Consider the following 19,910-nt stretch of genomic DNA (forward strand, 5'->3'; position numbering starts at 1 on the left):
AAATTGTTCAGACACCCTTTTGATTTGTCATGCATTTGTATTTTTACGAAGAACATTGTTGTTATTTTACAAACCATTTGCGAGCCATTTATTTTTGTATGGATTTATTTCCTCTGACGCTCTTATAAGACCATTTTTGTAACTGTATACTTCAATAAGGTATGGTGTCTAAAAAGTATTGAGTTCGATAATAATAATAAAAATCTCTAATTCTCTGTAAAATTATATAAACCACTCTCCTATTTTTCAGTTCTTCCATGTTTTGCTGAATGTGTTGATTTTCAGAAATCTGCAGCTGTGTGCATCTGCGGATCACCCAGCAGGGAGAGCAAGAAGACTTCAGGGAACACGGTCAGCTCAAGGTAAGTGGCTGCTGCCCTCTTCTGGTAAATAACTTTAAAAACCATTTACTAGAGTTGTTCAGCACCAGTGTCTGTTGTGTTCCAGTGGTAAAGGCAGTATCGTTGTATACTGTTTTTGCAGGTTAGTATACAAAAGGATCAACCCTTTTATTTTATACTGAAAAAACTACTGAAATTACACAAGATTAAACAGAAAAAATGTTTTAAATTTTGTGTCATATGTCAAAACCTTTTTTTTTTACTGCTGTTTGAAGTTCCTCTGTTTCCTTTTTTAAAACATTTTTTTTTATTGTTTTGCGCCCAATTGGTCAGTGTCAATGAATTCCAAGAGTATATTTCTTATGACAAGATAAACATTTGTTCTGATGGCTCCAAAGTCTTAAATCTGGTACATAAATACCTAAGCAAAAATCTAACAGCACTTAAATATTTCTGGATCACATGAGAAATCACGTTTATCAGGATTGTCAAGAATTTTGCATCATCTTAACATGATTATTGTCTTCCATACGAATTATTTTTTACACTGCATATGTCTATAAACATGTTATGAGTTCATACCAATGCTCAAATGAACTAATTTTCTTATGATACTATATAGTCTGTGGGCACATGGAACTACAGTTTTTTTCCCCTGAAATAAAATGGTGTTTATGGTAAAAAGAAAAACAGTCCCATGAGTCTAAAAACTAGCTATAGTATAAGAAAAACTAACTTTTCAGCAAAACGGTTTGAACAATTTCTGATTTGTTTTTCAGATTTGTGACTGAAAATACTTCCACCAAAATCATTTTTAGTTAAAATATTCGTTGTGTGCACAATGGGGTTCATGTTTGTCCTGCAGATGAGAATACTATAGACTCTGAAAGCCACTGTATCTCCCTAAGCCTCCGTCTGTTTGTGTAAAGCAGTGTGCCCGTCCCTCTCTGCGTCTCTCCCTGGCTTCTCCTCCTTGTCCGCCTTCTTCACTCAGGCCTCTTTGCTGGACCATCAGAGGTCCTGGGACCTTATCTTGCTCCCCTGGTTGTTGATGTTTGGATCTGGATTTTTTGTCTTGGTGTGTGTTTCTTATTTTCTCCTACCTGTATGAATGATGGGTGTAGAACCTGAGACTCTACTCTTGCAAGGTCTCCATGTTGGGGAGGAGGTTGTGTGGCTCAGGGTGTTTGGAGACGCCAGGAAGCTGCTTGACATCCTCCAGGATCCATCTGGAGGATTTATAATTTTGTCATCCTGTACACATGACATCTATTGCATGCCTGTCCCTCCTGAATCCCTTCTTTGTTCAGTTTTTTTCCCCTCATCTGAATCAAGGTTTTTATGACAGAACTGACTGCATATTATACAGATTGTAAAGCCGCTTTACACAAGTTTTTTTTTCATTTTTCAGTTACTTTGCTGGTTTTTCTGATCAATAATTTAGTCCATCCAATCTGGGGTTTAAGGGGTGTAACACAACTTCTTAAAAACAACTGTTGGCACATATTTTAGCATTTCATTCATTTGTGTGAAGAAAGCTAAATGTAAGTGCTATTTTTAAAGTTTGGATTATTATTCAGGATATAAACTTAAAACAAACATAAACAGTCCCACATAGCCTCATCCTGCATTAGAAAAGTACATAGTTTAAACAACCCACAATCTTATAAAACAAGTACATATGATTGTGAAAAAATAATCCATAATACAGACAGTTGTATGAAAAAGTTTCTAAAAATAAGAGGAAAACTGCATAAAATTAATCCAAATCTCTTGTTTTACATAAACTTCCTACAGTTATAGTGTTCACTTTTTGGGTTAATTGTACAATTTATCAGTTGTTCTTTGCTGTTATTGTTATGCATTAAAACTAAATGATAGAAAAGGGGTCTCTTAAGGGAAAGGTTAGGGAACCATGGATTTAACATGTCATTATTGTCAATAAGGCCCATCACAAGTTCTGAAAGATAAGGGTCATATGATAAAAAGTCTTGTTTTTCCCCAATCCTTAATGCAAAAAAAAAAAGTTAAATTTAAATGTATACAAAATCTTCACAATATAGCAGCCAACAATCATTTGGCATCTTTTGCTTGATTGGAAAAATGAAAAAGTGATAATGTGTGCAGCGTCTTAATGCCACAGATACTCAGGTCGTCCACAGAAGGAATATGCATACTTTTATTTTTCTTAATGCAAAAAATAACCAGTCATAAAAAGTTGTTTTGCTTTTTTTTTGTTTTTTTGGTTCAAGGTTTGGCATGGTCACGGAAACATGCTTCTTTTAAACGTAAAGCTACACAGTCAATCGTTTATATTCCAACAAATAACACAAAAAAATAATGGACAGCATAAATGAGCTGTTGATGAAGTTGTTTAAAAGCATCAGGGATCTTATTTTTTAATGGATGATACAAAAAGTCTGACCAAAAACATGTTTGTCCCCTCATTATATTTTCTTTCAGTCAATAAATTTGGCAAGAAAAACATTTGTCACATTGAGGTGCACTTCATGGCAACAACAGTCATGAATTTGACTTCTTAGCACCCTTTATCTCAGTACCTACAAACACCATAACCTTTACCACACTTGCACAAGCATGATAATCATCTGAAAGTGACCTCTGTCCATTTTAGGTTGTGATTTAATACACTGCTTTTGAAGAAACACACGAGAAAAAAAAGAAAATTAACTACCTCTGCCTTCATTAAAGTAGAGGAAATAAGTATTCAGTTTGCAGAGATTTATCAGAACGGTCACTCGCTTTCTGTAAATGATATGTCAGACTTTGGCTTACATTTAGCATTACATTTCTAAACATTCCCAAACACATTTTAGCCTGGACAGACAGTCTATAGGGGAATATTAGTGTTTGTGGTTTCTGTGCCTTGATCCCTTTATATTTATCTTTAGCACACAAATATACAATATTTGTCCAGGATGCATAAACCATGAGGTAATAATGTTTGACAGGGATGTGACTGTCTGAAGAGCCAGGGTGTGTTTGATACATTCATCTCCATTTCCTGTCACAAGAACATTATTGTATAGACTATATTAAAGGAAAGGGAAATTACAGTTGTTCACTTTCTTGCAGAGAGTAGCCTGCCTCTGCAAAGGTTGAAAAAATTGGACAAGACTACTAGCACCTCTCAAACTCACTAATTATTAAATTATATTTAATTTGTTCAATCCAAACAAAACCTGCGTGTTATTTGGCTGATGTTGCAACCATTCAAAACTTCTAAATTACACATCTGGACCAAGAAATAGTCCTGCACATTGATATTTTATGGATTTAACAAAGAAGAAAATGTGTTAGTGAGTTTTAGAGGTGCTGGTATGCAGATTAAGTTACTTTCATATGAAGCGAGGCTAGTTTTTTGCTTCTGTTTTCAGTCTATGCAAAGCTAAGCTAACTTCAGATTTATAGATATCTAAGTGGAATCGATTTTCTCAGCTCGAGCCAGGTTTCCATCCGAATAGTTTTTAACAGAATTTTGAGAAAATGGGAATGAACACTTGTTTCCAGTACATTAGCTGGCACCAATTTTCCTGTTGGATGCCATTTTATATAATTGCAGCAGAAGAGCACAAGCTTGAGGAAGGTTGCATCAGATCTGTGAGGAGACTGTTTTAACCTGCTTCTGTTTTTTTTTCTCTTCAGCGGGGCAGAGGCTTCAGTAGACATTGAAGTCACATGCTTTAAGACGTCATCATATATTCGCTAAATCTGCATTTTGCTATTTTTAATACACCAACTTTTCTTCTCTTGTTTTTTTACTTCTGTTGTTTTTTTATGCAAGCTGAAAATGTGCATAAAAACAGGTGAAAACACAGCTGAACTCTGCTAGAAAGCGCAAAAGCATATTTCCCTTAACTTCACCTTTAAGTACCTGACATACAAATTACTGTGTTGCAGAGTACTTCATATAGTACAATATACATTACAATGCACATGCATCTTCTTTGTTTTTATGCTGTACAAGGTGATACTGTGATACATCTTCACAAACAATTTCATTCCACATATCAAACATGACAGAACGTGGGTATGAGCTGCACGACACGTCACAGATACAAAGTTCTGCCTGTAAAAGTGGCACTGCCATGGCTTCATTTTGACTTAAAAAACCCCAAAACAAAGTAGAGGAAAAACACACACACACAGAGCCTGGGTTCAAACAGAGTCACATTAGGGGTGATGTGGGAAGAGGTAGTACAGGCACATGGCCTCATGTTAGAGTCTGCATTTTAATTAAAGCCCTGTGTTTTTGTCCAGGAGACAGAGAGAGAGCAGAGAGGTCAGAGCAAAACTGGCAAGTGCTGCAAACATATTTATATAAAGACAATCACACATTTTTGTTCCCCTGAAAGCAGCTTTGGTGTGACTTCCACCAAACTTTACAGAGCCAATGTGGGATAAGCTGAACTCTACACTCACAAACAAGGACCTTAAACGCTTGAAATCCCAGTTTGCATCCATAACTTTCAGTTTGTACTTTGTTTTTAATCTTTGTGAGCTCTGATCTGATCTCTGTCTGTCTCACTCTGGAGTCAGAGGGTTCACTGTCCCGGTACGTAGGGCCAGCTGATGGAGCTCCCTGATAGCTGCATGTCTCGGATCAGCGTCTCAATGGGAGTCTTGCCCACCAGCCGCATGAAGAAGAGCTGGGAGATGAGGTTGGCCGGCACGGCACGCAGAGCTGGGAGGCGCAGCAGTAAGCGGCCGAATCGCTGGGGCTGGTTTGGATACTGCAATCTCTCGTACTCTGTGAGGGCGACCTGGGCCTTTTCCTGCAGGGACTCCACATGGGCTGGGTCTGTCAGACCACATGCATCTGTCAGGCAGAGAAACATAAGGTTATCACTATTTGATTTATTTCTGTTGCTCTGTTTTTGCACATTTTATAATTTACACTTGGAGCTTCTTTACTCTTATGTAAATGAATGCCGTACAATCATTTTAGACCCTTTTAGGAATAGTTAGAAATAGAATAGAAATATTAAGGGAAATGTTCTTGTAGAGAGATGAGAAGATTAAGCAGCAACCTCTGGGTTTGAAAAGTGAAGCCAATGCTGAAATGCCTTTAAGTTGCATTCTTTCTAATGGCCAACAGGGGGCAGCTCCACTGGCTGCAAAAAGAAGTCCAGCTTTATAGTTGTAAGTCCATTATAAAATTACCCAACTTCTCACTTGACTTACTATTCAGTAAACATTTTCCTAATGAGTTTATGGTCACAAATCGCTAGTTGCAAGAATTCTTGAATACGTAATGATGTTAAGTTGTTTCTACAACTTTATGTTGTGATACTTTATGTATGTATCCTCAGTGTTTGGTTTGAATAAAAGACACTCTAAGGAGAGAGCTGTTCATTTGGAATAACTGATGTCCTTTGCTAATCAAGCTAGCTAGCTAGAGCTAGCATTAGCTGGTAATTTAACATCAAGGTTTCAGAGCTGTAGTCCGCAAACCAGTGGGTGGCATGAAGCTACAGCCAGCAATTAGTTAGCTTAGCTTAGACTGACAGACAGGGGAAAGGCTAACCTAGATCTGTTCAAAGGTAGCAAAATCTGCCTACCAGCACCTCTAAAGAAGTAACTGCTCTCAATCAAGAAATAGTCCCCCCACAACCACAACTTCTTTCCAAGACCTTGTTGAAACAAACAGGACATGTGTTCATTTGTGAGCTTTAGAGGTGCTGGTAGGTGGATGTTGTTTTTTTTGCAGAGCCAGGCTAGCTGTTTCGTCCTGTTTCCAGTATTTATGCTAAGCTACGCTAACCATCTCCGAGCTGTAGCTTCAAATTGAATGGACATGTAATTCCATGAAAGAAACTATTCCATCAAACTAAAGTCTCTCTTTTGTGCCCCTCAGTGGGGTCAGAGGTCACATTTGGTCGACTCAAAGGATCCCTGCCTGGAGCTGGTGGGGATTTAATGTCTTGCTGGCCCAGAAACCTGAACCCCGGCTGATACCTCATACAAGCAGTTTTGTTTTGGTCTTCTACTGTATAAAGACACTTGGGATCAGTTTACAGTGAAGACATCCAGTTACAGCAGCGATCAACCCTCAGATAACCTTGTCACAAAACCAGACTTACCAGGTGAAAAGAGTGCAATGGCTTTGAGGCAGCTGTACTCGGCTGAGTCCACCTGCAGCCTGTTCAGCTTGTCCACCTGGTCCTGGAAAACCCTGACCTGGTCCATGAAGGACACCACGCGCTCCGCAGACATGGGCGATGAGTGGAACCCGGCTGCTGCGAGCAGGGGAGCCATGTGTAGAGGCAGAGCCGACTGAGCTGCGTTCAGGATGAAGAGCTCGCTCCAGCTCAGCCTCAGCAGCGCCACCTGTAGGGTCGATTGGAATTACAGAACTGATCACTTAAATGAGTCTCAATAGAACTTTTTCAATGCCAACATTTTCACTTTTCATAGTAGGAAAAGTGCTAAGTAGTTGAAGAGGCTTTATTGTATTTTGGCATTTCTATACAGCTTTTCTAATGCGTTAATTCAAAATAAAAATTAAATTCAGCAAAGATTAATTGTATTATTTACATTTGTGCTTGTTATACTGTGAGGTCAAAAAAGGCCAAAGGTAAATATGGTATGAAAAATACTAGTCATGTTTATTTTTTAATTATTTAAACTTTTTTTCTCTGTGTACTCTCTGTTCTTCCTTAATTTTTAGGAGTCACACATGAAAAAGATAAAGAACTGCTGACTAAATGAGCATATCTTTAGAAGACTTTTTTTTATTCATTTGAAGTCTCTGTTCACAAGGTAACCTTACATTTTGGAATCAATTGTTTAGTCAGTCTATGAACCAAATAGTCTAGGTGTACTTGTGTACTCATGTCAGAGTAAAAAGAGTCAATGGGGGACATTATTTCTGGGTAATAGTTTGTGGTTTAGCCTGAAATAACAGGTAGATGATAATGTTATATTACATTTTGGCTGCTGTTGTTTAAGCTGTAATATTTGCACCTGAGTTTTAAAATGTATACTGCCCCTAAACCGTAACCTTTTTTAAGTAAAGAAAATAAATAAAAAAAACAGGGGAGATGTCACAAGACAAAAAGATGTCACCAGGGACTGTATGTCTTGACTGACCTGCTCTGAGACGGGCAGTTCTGGGAAGTACGGGATGTTTCTCGCCCACTCGATGGTGCTGAAGAGGAGTCGGGCTGCCAGCTCACAGATGCTGTCGATGCCCATGACGGAGGCTCCACTCGCAGATGCCTGCATCTGTGCCTGACTGTAGGGGGTCCCATATCGGCTACTGGGGTACGGCTCAGCCCGGAGTAGCTGGGAGATAAGCTCTGAGACTGGCTGCCCATTGAAGTAGTCCGCCCCGATGTGACCCGGTCCTGCACCTCCAACCCCGCCTGCCAGGGAGCTGGGACTGATACCTGAGTGAGATGGAGGGATTCGGCCCCTCTGGACTGCTGCAGAAAGAGAGGGAAGAGAAAACAGGAGGTACGCTCTTAGAACTAATGTATCACTTTCTTTCAGCTAGTTAGTTATTGATAGCCGGAAGTGCCTTAAGCCTGCATTCTTTAAAAAATCCAACAGGAGTCACCAACGTTTGTCACAAAAGAACTCCGGTCCTATCTATCTCAATACAAAATGAGACTGCTTCTCACTTGATTTATTACTTCAGAACAAATTCTCGTAGCAAGATTATGGTCTCAATCGCTAGTTTTCAAGTCTTCTTCAAGACAATATGATGTTAATTGTGTAAATCATGGTCCCATTTAGAAGAAAATAGACGATAAAGCAGGGTATAATTTGGGGTGTGGTTATCTTGTGATTGACAGGTCGCAACACAGCCAGCTGTCATCAGGATCAACAAGATCTCCAACCTAAACGACAGAATACACCGTTTGTCAATAGCACCCATTACAACACATATGAGAGTTTATCAAAAGCGGCTGGCGGTACAGCGGATCGTTCTGAAAATAAATAATAAAAATAGCACAAACGTCATTATACAAACATGGACGGTTCAAGGTTGTAAAAAAGAGGCTGCAGTATTTTGCTGCCTATTCAAATGCTCTATATTGAAGTTTCTGAGGGGAGACCAGTCTGTCATCTAAATAACTATGAACTTGCCTTGTTTTCATATTCTCTTCTCTTTTCCAGTTCATGAGAGTTGATTTGAACATTTTGGTCACTAAAAAATGTCTTGTTTGCTGTTCGTTTGTACTACAAGACACTCCAAGGAGTTGGCTGTTAATTTTTTTCCGGTAAGTAACGTACATTTTATTTTAGCATTAACAGTTTCTTTTTAGATACACCCATCAATCCACCCCTCACTCCTCCCCAGTCCAAATATGGTTTCCTCCTGGTTTCAAAAAACAATGATGGCGAAGTACATAGAGCCAGATGGCTACAGCCGTAACACTGAACTCGATGCTTCAAACGTGCCGTCTACAATGTGACGGTGACTACGCTTATTATTTATATAAAGTCTATAGGCTTGCAAGAGACAGTGTGTCGGTTTCCACCAGTGACATGCATAGCGGCTTTTAAAAATAAATGCCTTTGTTCACAGGAAACAGTTAACTTAAGGGTATGAAACTTGACTAAGGCTAGAGTGAAAGAACGTGGTTGGGCTTAAAAACACAACTAGACATTGGTCTCCTTGGTCAAAGTCCGGGCTCTGTTTGGCCCATCCACCTCCCTTGCTATCCATCCTGAGGAGACCTTTGCGCTATTTATATGAAGTCATTTACGTCTAATATTATCACAGATGGATTTACATAGCAGTCAATGGAAAGTCTGTGCGTCTCATACATACTAAAGGGTGCCTTGTGCACTGGTATCACACACTGAGACCCATGACAAAGCATAGGTGTTTGATGAATTTGCTGTCACAGCAGAAAACAAATTAGAAAATAAGTTGCTTGGTTGTAAATGTGCAGAGTTCATATGTCTCTGAGTAGAAACGGAAATTCCTCAAGAACCAAGAAAAGTGGATTGTAGTATAATGCTTCTACAGTATATTATCTATTTACCGGTATCTTGTAATAAGAGTGGTTGTACAAAATATAATATGCCCGCTGGTCATCATCACACTTTTTTAAGAATGTGCAGCATACATGTATTGAGAACAGACATGTCTTGATACAGCACACATGTTTTTTAAAACACATCTTCTCATGTCCTTATCAGAAGCAAAAAAAAAAAAGTTTAAAAACGCTCACTCATCGTTGTTTCATTAGTTATCCCTCCCCCACAGAATCAGTACAAAGAATATCATCACCATCTTCCTGTCGCTGAAGGTCAGAGGAGAAGCTTTGTAAGTATAAAGTTTTTGTGTTAGGAATATTTTTCTAAAGCAGAAATGTGTTTGTGCTCTCTGAACGACTCTTGTCTCTTAAGTGTTTTGTGACTCTCTTCTCATTCATTCACTAAATTACAGTTTTTAGTTTGAATTGCGATTTGAAGGTTATAGAAAATGGATTTAAATTTCGTAAGTAACCTAACTGAAAGGTTGTTTTTCTCCTCGTCACCATTCAAATATTAAAGAACATATTGCCACTCTTCAGTGAAAACCATTTGTATATTAAAAAATATACATTTTCAGCTTTCTGACAAGCTTTTAAATTGTAAACTGTTTTACTTCAAATTTTAGATTAAAAAAATAACATAGCTTTGTTTGGACAGCAACAATATATGATATATATTAGAGTGTTATAGCCAAAATGTAGATGTTTAAATAGATCCCTGAATGAGCTTTTAACAGCATCAAGCTTAGTAATGCCTATTAATATTATCAAATAATGTTTTAATCAACAACATTTTAACAATATAATCATAAGACATTGATTGCAGTCTAATACTGAAAATCTTTACTTAATTGTAGTCTTTAATTACTATAACCTAATGCTAATATCCAGATGTGTGCTCTGTCTGAGTTTAATGCACAAACAAACTTTAACGAAAAAAACCCTGACTGTTTTAAATTGTAGTGAATATACTGCAATTTCAGTTCAAAATGCCACAATCTGAAATAAAGCAGTGAGTGTGTTTCCCTCACTGTGTTAAAGGTGAAACACACATTTCAAGGTAATGTGGAAACAGTGTAACCTGCGTCACGGACCGCAGTCAGCATAGTTCATTAATAACCAGGCTCAATATAACCCCTGCCACACTGTCACCTCAGTGCACATTATGTAGGGTGTCCACTGACACAGACTGAAATACGAGTGTGGTTAAAGGCGAATAGAATACAATTACAAATGCTTTTAAAATAGTTTGTGAGGTGATAATGAGGGTCGGATTGCTGGAATGAAAATAATTACGCCAGGGGAAATGAGCATCATCTCCTCTTACTTCTAATTATTTAGCAGAAATTAAGCAAATCATAACTGTAATGGATATGTAGAGACACAGGCGTCTCGGTGGGTTTTGACAGAGTGAACTTGTCAACTTGTTGTTTTTTCTGTTATGCAAATCAGACACAGTTGCCACCTCGTCCCTGAGGCTCGACAGCTGCAGGGAGCTGAGCTCCGGGGTGAAAACATGCTTTGGTTGACAGTATAAATATTGTGGTTACATCGCTGGTAAATGTCACTGGATGTTTCTGTCGATGTAAGCATTACCTCTACAGATTACCCATCTCTGATATTCATGTATTTGTATGTGTTTTAATGGGTATTTGTGCTTTGCTGAAGGGTGTTTGTAGGTGAATCAGGTTTTTGTTGGTATGTAAAAGAGACGTTATGATTGATTTAAACCTCACTGTTGAAAAGTGACTATGTTCTTCAAGCAGCTAAAAGGATTTTTTTTTACCGTTTATGAACAGTCTGACCTGTCCAGGGTGTACACTGCATCTCGAATGATTGAATGAACGAATGAACGAATGAAACAGTTAAATACTGATGCCTCTATGTGACCTACATAAGCAAACAAGACCATCAGCGAGAAGATTGAGTATACAATTATTCTTAATGCCTGTCAGTACTACTAACTAACAAGCACTGTTAATACTTTTAATGCAGTTAGCTGATCATACTTCTTAGTTTTACTCAGTATGCTAAGTTAAGGTCAGTTACGCAGCATGTTGAATACAGAACCTTTTACCTTTTAAAATATTTTTTTTCCGACTTTTTTCTATTTTTACTTAAAACTACATTTATTATTATTATTTTCTGGCCACTTGGGGGCAGCGCAACAAGCTGCGAGCCTGCCAATGACAAACAGTGCTGGATGATTTAGCTGAAATGTGTTAGCATTCAGCAGTTACGGAGCAACATTTGAGGTAAGTACAATATGAACTCTCTTGTATCTCTGTTTTTGTTCTCCACATACTCCTCAGTTAAATGTCTGGATCTTAATGCTCCACTGTTTGTGGTCACTATCTGTGTCTGTTTGTTGTTAGGAGATATGGAAGTAAAGAGTGTGAACAAGAGTGAACCAAAACAGTGAAACCAGAACAACAAGCTAAAAGATGCTAAAATGATTGGCAGAGCCAATAAGAACTACAGGTGATGGTCAGGAGTCAGTTGATAAATGTCTGTAGGTTCACAATAGTCATTTAATCCATTGTTAAAATTAAAATAGCAAATTTGTGCAGCTTTAAGCAAAGAACCATAAATGCTGTGAAACGTTTAAGTACGGTAACCAATATCTTTGGACATTCATATGACACAGTTTTGTCTTAGATGCTCGTCCTTTTGTAGTGAAAAACTCTTTCATGTTTCTACAAATCCTAAATAAATCACTTTACACCTGCTGTGCACATGCAGGATAGTAGAGTTTGTTACCTTCTTTGCGCATTCCTACACGGAAACATTTCTTCAGACGACAGTATTGGCACTGGTTGCGGTGATGCTGATCGATTTGGCATTCTCGATTTGATCTGAACAAAAGAAACAAGAGACAAAACACTCAATGTGAAGAGCAAAACATACCGCACATATATTCACACTAAGGGTTCTCATAGTAAACAAGAAATACTTTAAGCTAGGAAGGAAATAGAGTTTGCATTTGCATCTTCGCCTCCCCCCTTTCTCTCTCTCCCTCACTGACCCCTATGATGAGTGAACTGTGTGAGCTGGCAGGCTGAAAAGCTATCGAGGCTGTGACCTTTGTAAATCATCGGCCTTACACGCCCTTGTGTTGCCTTTTACAGCAGAACGAGGTCTGCCAACATTTCACAGAGAGCTCTTTTTAGTCCTGGAGGTGACACACTGACTGAAAAGCCACCTTCTATTCACACTTGGTGCATTATTATGTGGACGAAATAACTATATTCAGAGGTGGAGGAGTCGTCTTAGGAAGAGCAGAGAATTGAGTTGCAACATTGTGTTCCCGTGGTGAGGAATAATGGGAATGTTGACCTTCTGAGGCAATCCATCCTCACATGACTGACCTTCGGGGCTTTCATTTCTTTTCTTTCTTTCTTTCTTTTTTTTTTCTACCCTAAGGCTGTTTGTGAGACATATTCAAGGTTGGAGCATATCACTCTGGAGTGAGAAATCTGCTGTATCTCTTCAGGAATAAAAAAAGACATTTACTCTTCTCCTGCTACATTTCACATCTTTAAACACTATATATCATTTTCCAAATGGTTTAAACACACTACGGTGTAGTTGTAGGCACATACAGTGAAATGTTTAAGCATTTTGTAAAGTATAGTATTTGTCAACAGTTAAAACTTCTCCTTTAAATACATTTCAACTACGTTTTACTATATTTACTTTATTCATGATCTGTTTATAATAGGGTTGCAACTAACAAATATTTTCATTAGTGACCCATTTGCCAATTTGCCAATTATTATTATTATTATTATTATTATTATTATTATATTCCAGTAATAGTTTTGTCTATTAAATGTAAAAAGAACAGTAAAAAAAATGCCCATTCCAGTTTTTCAAGGTCTGAGGTGATGTCTTTAAATATCTAATTTTGCCACTCCAAAATAAAAATAAAAATGTCAGAATATGCTATAAAACAGAGAAAAGCGCCTCTGAGAGGTGGAAAACAGCAAAAGATCACAGAAAAAGTAGTTAACGGCTAATCGATTATTTTTATCAAAAAAGAGTTGTTTTAGCTCAAGTTTTTACACCAGCCTCCACTTATGCGTCCACAAGAGGAATTATACTAACAACTGTCTCATAATGTGTTATAAAACATTTATTAAATGTAAGTAAACATTTAAAGCAAAGTGTCACCAGAAAAGACACTTAAATCCAACAAAAAGATTGCACTAAATAACTTAAATATGTGTTTTTTCATTCTTATGTTCAGTAAATAAGACATGAAAGTGAATTTCCAGCAGCTCTTACCTGCAGGAGTAGTTGAGGTTTCGTCTGATGCTCCTCTTAAAGAAACTCTTGCAGCCCTCACAGGTGAACACGCCATAATGCTTCCCGCTGGACTTGTCCCCGCACACCACACAGTCCACCACGCAGGACTTGTCCTCGTCCCCGACGTCCACATCGCTGCTCCCGGCCTGAGGCGAGCCGTCCTCTTCCTCCCTCCTCAGGTAAGCCTTCTCCCCCAGTCCATTAGTGTCCCCGTTGGGGTTGCCCCATCCCCCGCTCACCATGGCCATATTCTCTGAGACACGCCGCCCTGTGAGTGGATCATACACAGACCCGCCCTGTCCCCCAGCTTCCAACTGCCCTCAAAGTCTTAAAACTGATTCCAGACAAGAAAACAGTGGCTCCAGATTTGTATAAAAAGCAGGTTTTTGTCCAAGAAGATCAAGAAGTGGGATAAAAAGTCGTTCCGGACTCTCCCGTGTTGACCTTTCTCCCCTTTGCCGTCTGGTTGTTATGACCTGGAGGTCCTTCCCAATGCTGTTTTCTCTCTCGCTCTTCTTTAATCCCTCTCTGCTCTCTCTGTTCTTGTCTTTCACCCTTGTGTTCTCTACCCTGACCTCCGATCAATGGCTCCCGAGGTCTGAGAAAACTTCAGACGCACATTGAGTAGTTCAGAGTTCAGGCAGGGGAAAAGGGTGCAGCCTTACTCTTTTCACTTGAAACAATAAATTACACTTTGACTCCTGCTCTCTCTCTACCCTCCCTCCCACTTTCTCTCTCCGTCTCCCCCCCCCCCGGAAGAAGTAAAGAAGAAAAAGCACCTCACCTATCCCTAAGCATAGTGACAAGGGACAAAACAGAGTCAGTGTCCAAATGAAGAAGGAAGCTCTGCCCCTCTCTCTCAGCGCTTGACTTTCTCCCAAAAGGACAAGCAAGTGGGAGGAAAATAAAACACAGCTCTCCTTCAGGCAGGGTTAAACTGCCCTGCCCTCTCCTCCAACTTATAAACTAGTCCAACCAGTTCCTGCCGTGCAGAGTTGTTATCTGCTGATCTGAGGCAGTTCTAGTCCAGACTCACTCTTGACTTGTCGGGGCTGTTATAGAAGCAGAGGTGATAGTGATGAGGAGGAAAAATAAGATACTGTTTTGCTCTGGAAATGCTCAGTCATATGTCCCAGAAGAGAGAGAGAAAAGGGGGAGTTTTGCAAATTGGATTTCTTTCTTCGGTATTCAGAGAGGATATGACCATAGAGTCACAGCTTTTTAAGTATTTTATATCCAGCTGAAACTGGCACTTGATATTAAAACAAGAAGTCCTTTCACTCATCAAAGTTCATCAAATAAAATCCTCCTCTTCTGTGTTTTTGTGGTCAAATTATGTTTTCCTCCAACTCTTCAGGGGCACAATGTTGTCGGGGCTCAAATGTCACAGATAAAAAAAAATAAAAAAGAGTTGAGAAACCTCCTCCTCCTCTCGAAGCTCCACAAAGTGTTGTCTCTTGTTTTGTCAGTGCTTGTCCATCCAGCAGTAACAACCAGAGGCCAGAACCTCTCTGCATTCCCTGTCAGCAAGTCAGGGTGTACTGTTGCACTCTTTACTATTCTGCCCGCCGTCCCTTTTTCTTCCTTTTTTTTCTTTTCCGTCTTTCTTTCTGCTGGCCCCGGCAGGAATAAATTAGGCAAACAAGCGCAGGAAAAACACGGTCATAGACCTTTTAGTGAAAGCCAGACGCTGCAGTGGAGAGCAGCCCAGAGATAGCCTCCTCTCTCCTGCTCCTCTCAATCCCCTCTCTGTGTCTCTGCCTCGCTCCCTCCTTTAGGGAGAGTGAGCGTGTGTCTGTGTGCTGAGGGATTTGACACTGCTATTCAAGCCCTGCCGTTGCCATGGCATTGGATGCCTTATAAGGCCAGTGGAGTCAAAGAGCACAGAGTGGGCTGCAGCCACACACACACACACACACACACACACAGACACACACAGAAAGAATGCCTGGCTGCCTGACTGGCTGCCTGGTTCCCCCTGACCCCGGGCCAGCCTGGGAGCAAAAAGGGGGAGTTAACCCCAACACTGCCGTAAGACAAAGAGCGAGGCCTCGGGTCGACATGCAGCTAGCGCATGGCACTCACACTCATGTTCTCCACTTCACTCTAATCCCAAAGTATTCCTCCGACTTTGTTGACCCAGTAATAAGAGGGAGGGCCTGTTGTTGTTGAGCAACTTGTCAAAAGGTTATATGATACGCCACCAGCTCCTTTTCACACCTGCTGCACACACTCACAGGTCAGTGTGAAGGAGGCCACAGGTCCTGCTGAACTTCTGCATCCTGGATGGTTATGTTTTTGATTCCACATTACCATAAAAAAGTATTGTATGTCCACATAGATGTTAGAGACAAACTAAAAAAAGAAGAAAGTTGAGATATTCTGACTTCCATAGTTGAAGTGTTCATACTGGACAGATGTATGCCCTGTGTCATCTTTATAAAGACATATCCGCATGTGAATGCTAGACAATATTTTGATACTGGAAAAGTTCTGGTGTACATTGTAGTTAGGTTTGGAGTCCGAGTAAGAGTGACCAATCATGTCCGTCGTGTTAGTTGCATGCAGGTAAACCGTGTGGAGAGCAAAAGAGCCAGAAAGTATCATCAGAAATCAGAGAATCCATCAGCTATCATTTGATGAAGATTTATCTTTATGAGCTTATATGTATCTGCATATACAGTATGTGTGGACACACCTTCTCATTCTTTTCTTTTTATTATTTTCAACATTGTAGATTATTACTCAAGACATCAAACTATGAAAGAACACATATGTAATTATGGAATTTTTTAAAAGTGTTTAGAATATTTAACATTTTTGGAAGTATAGCCTCCTTTTGCTTTGGACACTTCTGTTATTCTCCCAGTCAGCTTCATGAGTTAGTCACCTGGAATGGTTTTCAGTTAACAGATGCACCTTGTCAAAAGTTATTTTGGGGATTTCTTGCCTTGTTAATATGTTTGAAACCATCAAATTAAATACTCTGAAGAATCTAAAATCTCAAATATATTCTGCTTTGTTTTACACTTTCTACATAGTTCCATATGTCTCCCATCATAGTTTGGATGTCTTTAACATTAATTTACAATGTGAAAGATTTAATAAAGATAAAGAAAAACAATTGTATGAGGAGGTGTGTCCAAACCTTTGACTGGTACTGTACATGTAGACACAGCTCTCCAACTCACGTTTTAAGTTTGTGGTACACACTGGAAACAATAACATGGGAAAGGCTAAATCATCATCAGACCGATAGTCAATTCAATCAATTACCGAGAATGTGTCCAATACCAATATTCAGAACCAGCATGTTCAAAATGTAGTGAGGTGGAAAGGTGCAGCCTGTGGCCTAGAGGTTAGAGAACTGGAGGCTTGTGGCCTGACAGGTAAAAAAAAAATCTTACAGTGCGGAGGTCAGAGTGGTTTTAGCACAGGCAACCTTGGCCAGAGTTCATCTGCATCAACACTTATCCATTCTAACTACAATGTTCCTTAATCTTAACCAAGTGATCAAACCTTAACCATATTTAATTTGCAATAAACACAGTCTGTCTCTAACTGAACAATGCAGTAGTTGCCTAGCTGGTCATGCAGAAAACAACCATACACACTTTTGTTTTCCCGTAAGGTCTGAATATCATGTGAGATAGTTATTTTACTAGCATTATTCGGCCCCTACACTTATAAACGACTAATTTACTTTTCGTGTACATTTGGATAGGGAATGTAGTTGTTCGCTGGAAACTTTTTTCCAGTGAAGGTGGAGCTACGTCATGCAAATTGTAGGGAGGTGTTTGTGGTGCATGGTGGGCATACAAAGTGACTGATTCCTGCAACCACAAAAATGTTTCATCATTCTTCATTGTTGGAATACCAATGAAATACATAAGGCTTTTTTAGACCAGAAAAGCTTTTTCATTGTTCTAAGAACCCTCTTTTTATTGTGTCTATACCACAAGAAGTAGGAATGATCATAGCTCTTGAGGGACTTTTTTTAGTTTTCTCATGACGAGTAAACTGATCTTAATTTGTAAAATTGGCAAAATTCCCCTTTAAAATATACAGTAAATCATTCATGGCACAAACAATATACTGTCCCATGCCCATGCTGCTCCTGTTTTATAAATCTCACTGTAATTTGCTTTGTACCTCATCTATCATCTTGGCATTTGGCAAAACTCCTTTGGAATTTCTGGCTTTCTTTCTCTGTCATACCAACAGCATTGTCATGTGGAGGGAGGACAAAATAAACAATCAGGCCCTGAAACCAAGGTTTCCAATAACAGCCACCAAACATAGGAGGGATAAAAACCCACAGAGGAGGTATTCACTTCCAAGCATGCCTGGTTAAAAGAAACCCTTTATGTACCAAAAAGTGTTTGCTCATCACATGGTTTTAGAGGAATTCCCCCCGAATGACAAAACATTTTGTCCTTGTGTTCTTCAAAGGAATGTTTTGTTTCTCAGATCTACGAACACCGGAGGAGCAGAGAGGTAAAAGTTGATAGCGAGACTGGCAGGAAGGGGAAAGATTTCTCTTACTCAACTTTCTGTGTGTGACGTCAATTCAGCCTTTTTTCTTTTTTTAAAATGTGAGCATAAGGTAACTTTAACCCACATCCGTCACAGCGAGACTCATTGTGCATGGATAGGCCTTTTGTTTGGTTAAGAGGTTATCGGGGCCAAGCTAAGCTGCTGTAAGTTGAATTAGTGCTGTCCTTTGAGCCTCTGTGTGTGCATTAGCAGAGGTCAGACCATGTGGGATAGTGTTTGATATTTACTCATAAACCTGTGAGCATTTGAATATGTAAAGAGTTGGTTGTGGAACATACTTAAAGTGGAACTTCAGGCATTTAAAAACTATGCTAAGTTGAGTTATAGAGCCCCGGTGCAATTGAAGACTAGTCTTTTTCAAATATATTGAATATATATGAACATGGTGCTTATTGGGGAATGCAGATTTTGTGAAAACTTTGTCTTGTTATTGTGCATGTGCTCCAAAGTTCACAAGTTCATTTAATCTTTGAATCTTATAAACAACACCTCTGACACTGTGAAAATGAAAACAAGTTTTAGATGTGTTGAATAAATAAATCATTTATAGGATTCGGGTCATAGAAGTACAATAAAAAATTTTTTTAATAAGGCTAAACAAATGATTTGCAAACAATAAATGTGATCATAATAACATTGTACTTTCAGTTCTAATAAAGCAAATGACAGTGATAAGTGCAGAGTGGATGAAGGAGGTTGGACCATTGGCCTTTCTGACTACACTCGTTTCTGTCGCCTGGATTCTCTGCAGCGTTGGTGTGTGAGGTTAAAGCCAGAGTGTGCATGTTTGCAGCTGCTGCGTTTGTGTGTGTGCAACAGGCAAAGTGCATTTATGAATGTCTGAGTGTATATCTGTGCACATGTAGCAATTATAGACGTGTCACTGTGTCACAATGTGTGTTTCGTATGTCTGAGATGGAGCATATGTGTCTTATATATCTTGGAGTTTGTGTATGTGTGTGTGTGTGTGTGTGTTTGTGTTCTCTGCTCTTTGAACTGCAGGTCAGGAATGCAGCTGCTCTCAGCGTGAAGCCGAGTGTGACGGAGTCTGTGCATTCTCAACACAGTCAGAAGTCCAGAGTCAGTACACTATGCTTACCTGAACACACACACACACACACACACACACATACACACGCACAAACACAAACACACAGAGTCTGCACACTGACTTGCACAGGGACCTTACAACACACCTTCAGTGTAATCCATCATCCTTTGTTTTAATTAAAATAAACAAAACAAAAAGCATTTCCACATAATTTTTAGTTTGCGCTTCATTTGAGGCTAACACTAAATACATTGTTACATCAAATTAAAATAATCTAGACAATAACAGGTTGTCTTACATAGTTTTTGCTGCTTCTTCTAGGGTGGGTAGATAGATATCTTACCTTATTAGGTGGAGGGCCAGGGACCTACGGAAGCCCTAAACGGCCATGCATTCATATATTTTTTTCTCATGATAACGAGTTAATTTCATTTGTTTTCTCGAGATAACAAGATAATTTTCTGGAGATCTGTAGTCCAGACACGTAGCCAGCAAAGGGCCCGCCCATTTTACTCACTGGCCCACCCAGCCAAGTATGATAAAAACATATTTTGTTACAAAAAAATATAAACATGTATGTAAGAAAGGAAATAAATGTATAATTGTATTTGTAACCCAGCCCATGTGGGATGAGCCTCT

General features: G+C 39.2%; 1 protein-coding gene across 2 annotated transcripts; it reads right to left on the reverse strand.

The window, feature by feature from the left end:
- Positions 1-2,496: 2,496 nt before the first annotated feature.
- On the reverse strand, positions 2,497-15,433 carry LOC131977829 (nuclear receptor subfamily 2 group F member 6-like). 2 transcript variants are annotated; one of them, XM_059341273.1, is made up of 5 exons: positions 13,643-15,433; positions 12,116-12,210; positions 7,455-7,786; positions 6,446-6,692; positions 2,497-5,181 (listed from the first exon to the last, which is right to left on the reverse strand). In XM_059341273.1, exons 1-5 carry the CDS (start codon positions 13,909-13,911, stop codon positions 4,907-4,909), a joined length of 1,218 nt encoding a protein of 405 aa, XP_059197256.1. In that variant the 5' UTR covers positions 13,912-15,433; the 3' UTR covers positions 2,497-4,906. The 2 variants fall into 2 exon arrangements, with proteins under 2 accessions (XP_059197256.1, XP_059197255.1); XM_059341272.1 differs by having other exon boundaries at positions 7,455-7,789.
- Between the last annotated feature and the right edge of the window lie 4,477 nt (positions 15,434-19,910).

The sequence above is a fragment of the Centropristis striata genome, chromosome 9, assembly GCF_030273125.1.
Source record: "Centropristis striata isolate RG_2023a ecotype Rhode Island chromosome 9, C.striata_1.0, whole genome shotgun sequence".
NCBI lineage: Eukaryota > Metazoa > Chordata > Actinopteri > Perciformes > Serranidae > Centropristis > Centropristis striata.

What these genes read in the sequence shown, in the direction of transcription:
- LOC131977829 (XM_059341272.1), bottom strand. Translation starts at nt 13,911, where the DNA reads ATGGCCATGGTGAGCGGGGGATGGGGCAACCCCAACGGGGACACTAAT. An exon ending in AACTGCCCGTCTCAGAGCAG is followed by an intron (nt 6,693 to 7,454) that starts GTCAGTCAAGAC and finishes TCGACCCTACAG; the next exon opens with GTGGCGCTGCTGAGGCTGAG. An exon ending in CATTGCACTCTTTTCACCTG is followed by an intron (nt 5,182 to 6,445) that starts GTAAGTCTGGTT and finishes TCTGCCTGACAG; the next exon opens with ATGCATGTGGTCTGACAGAC.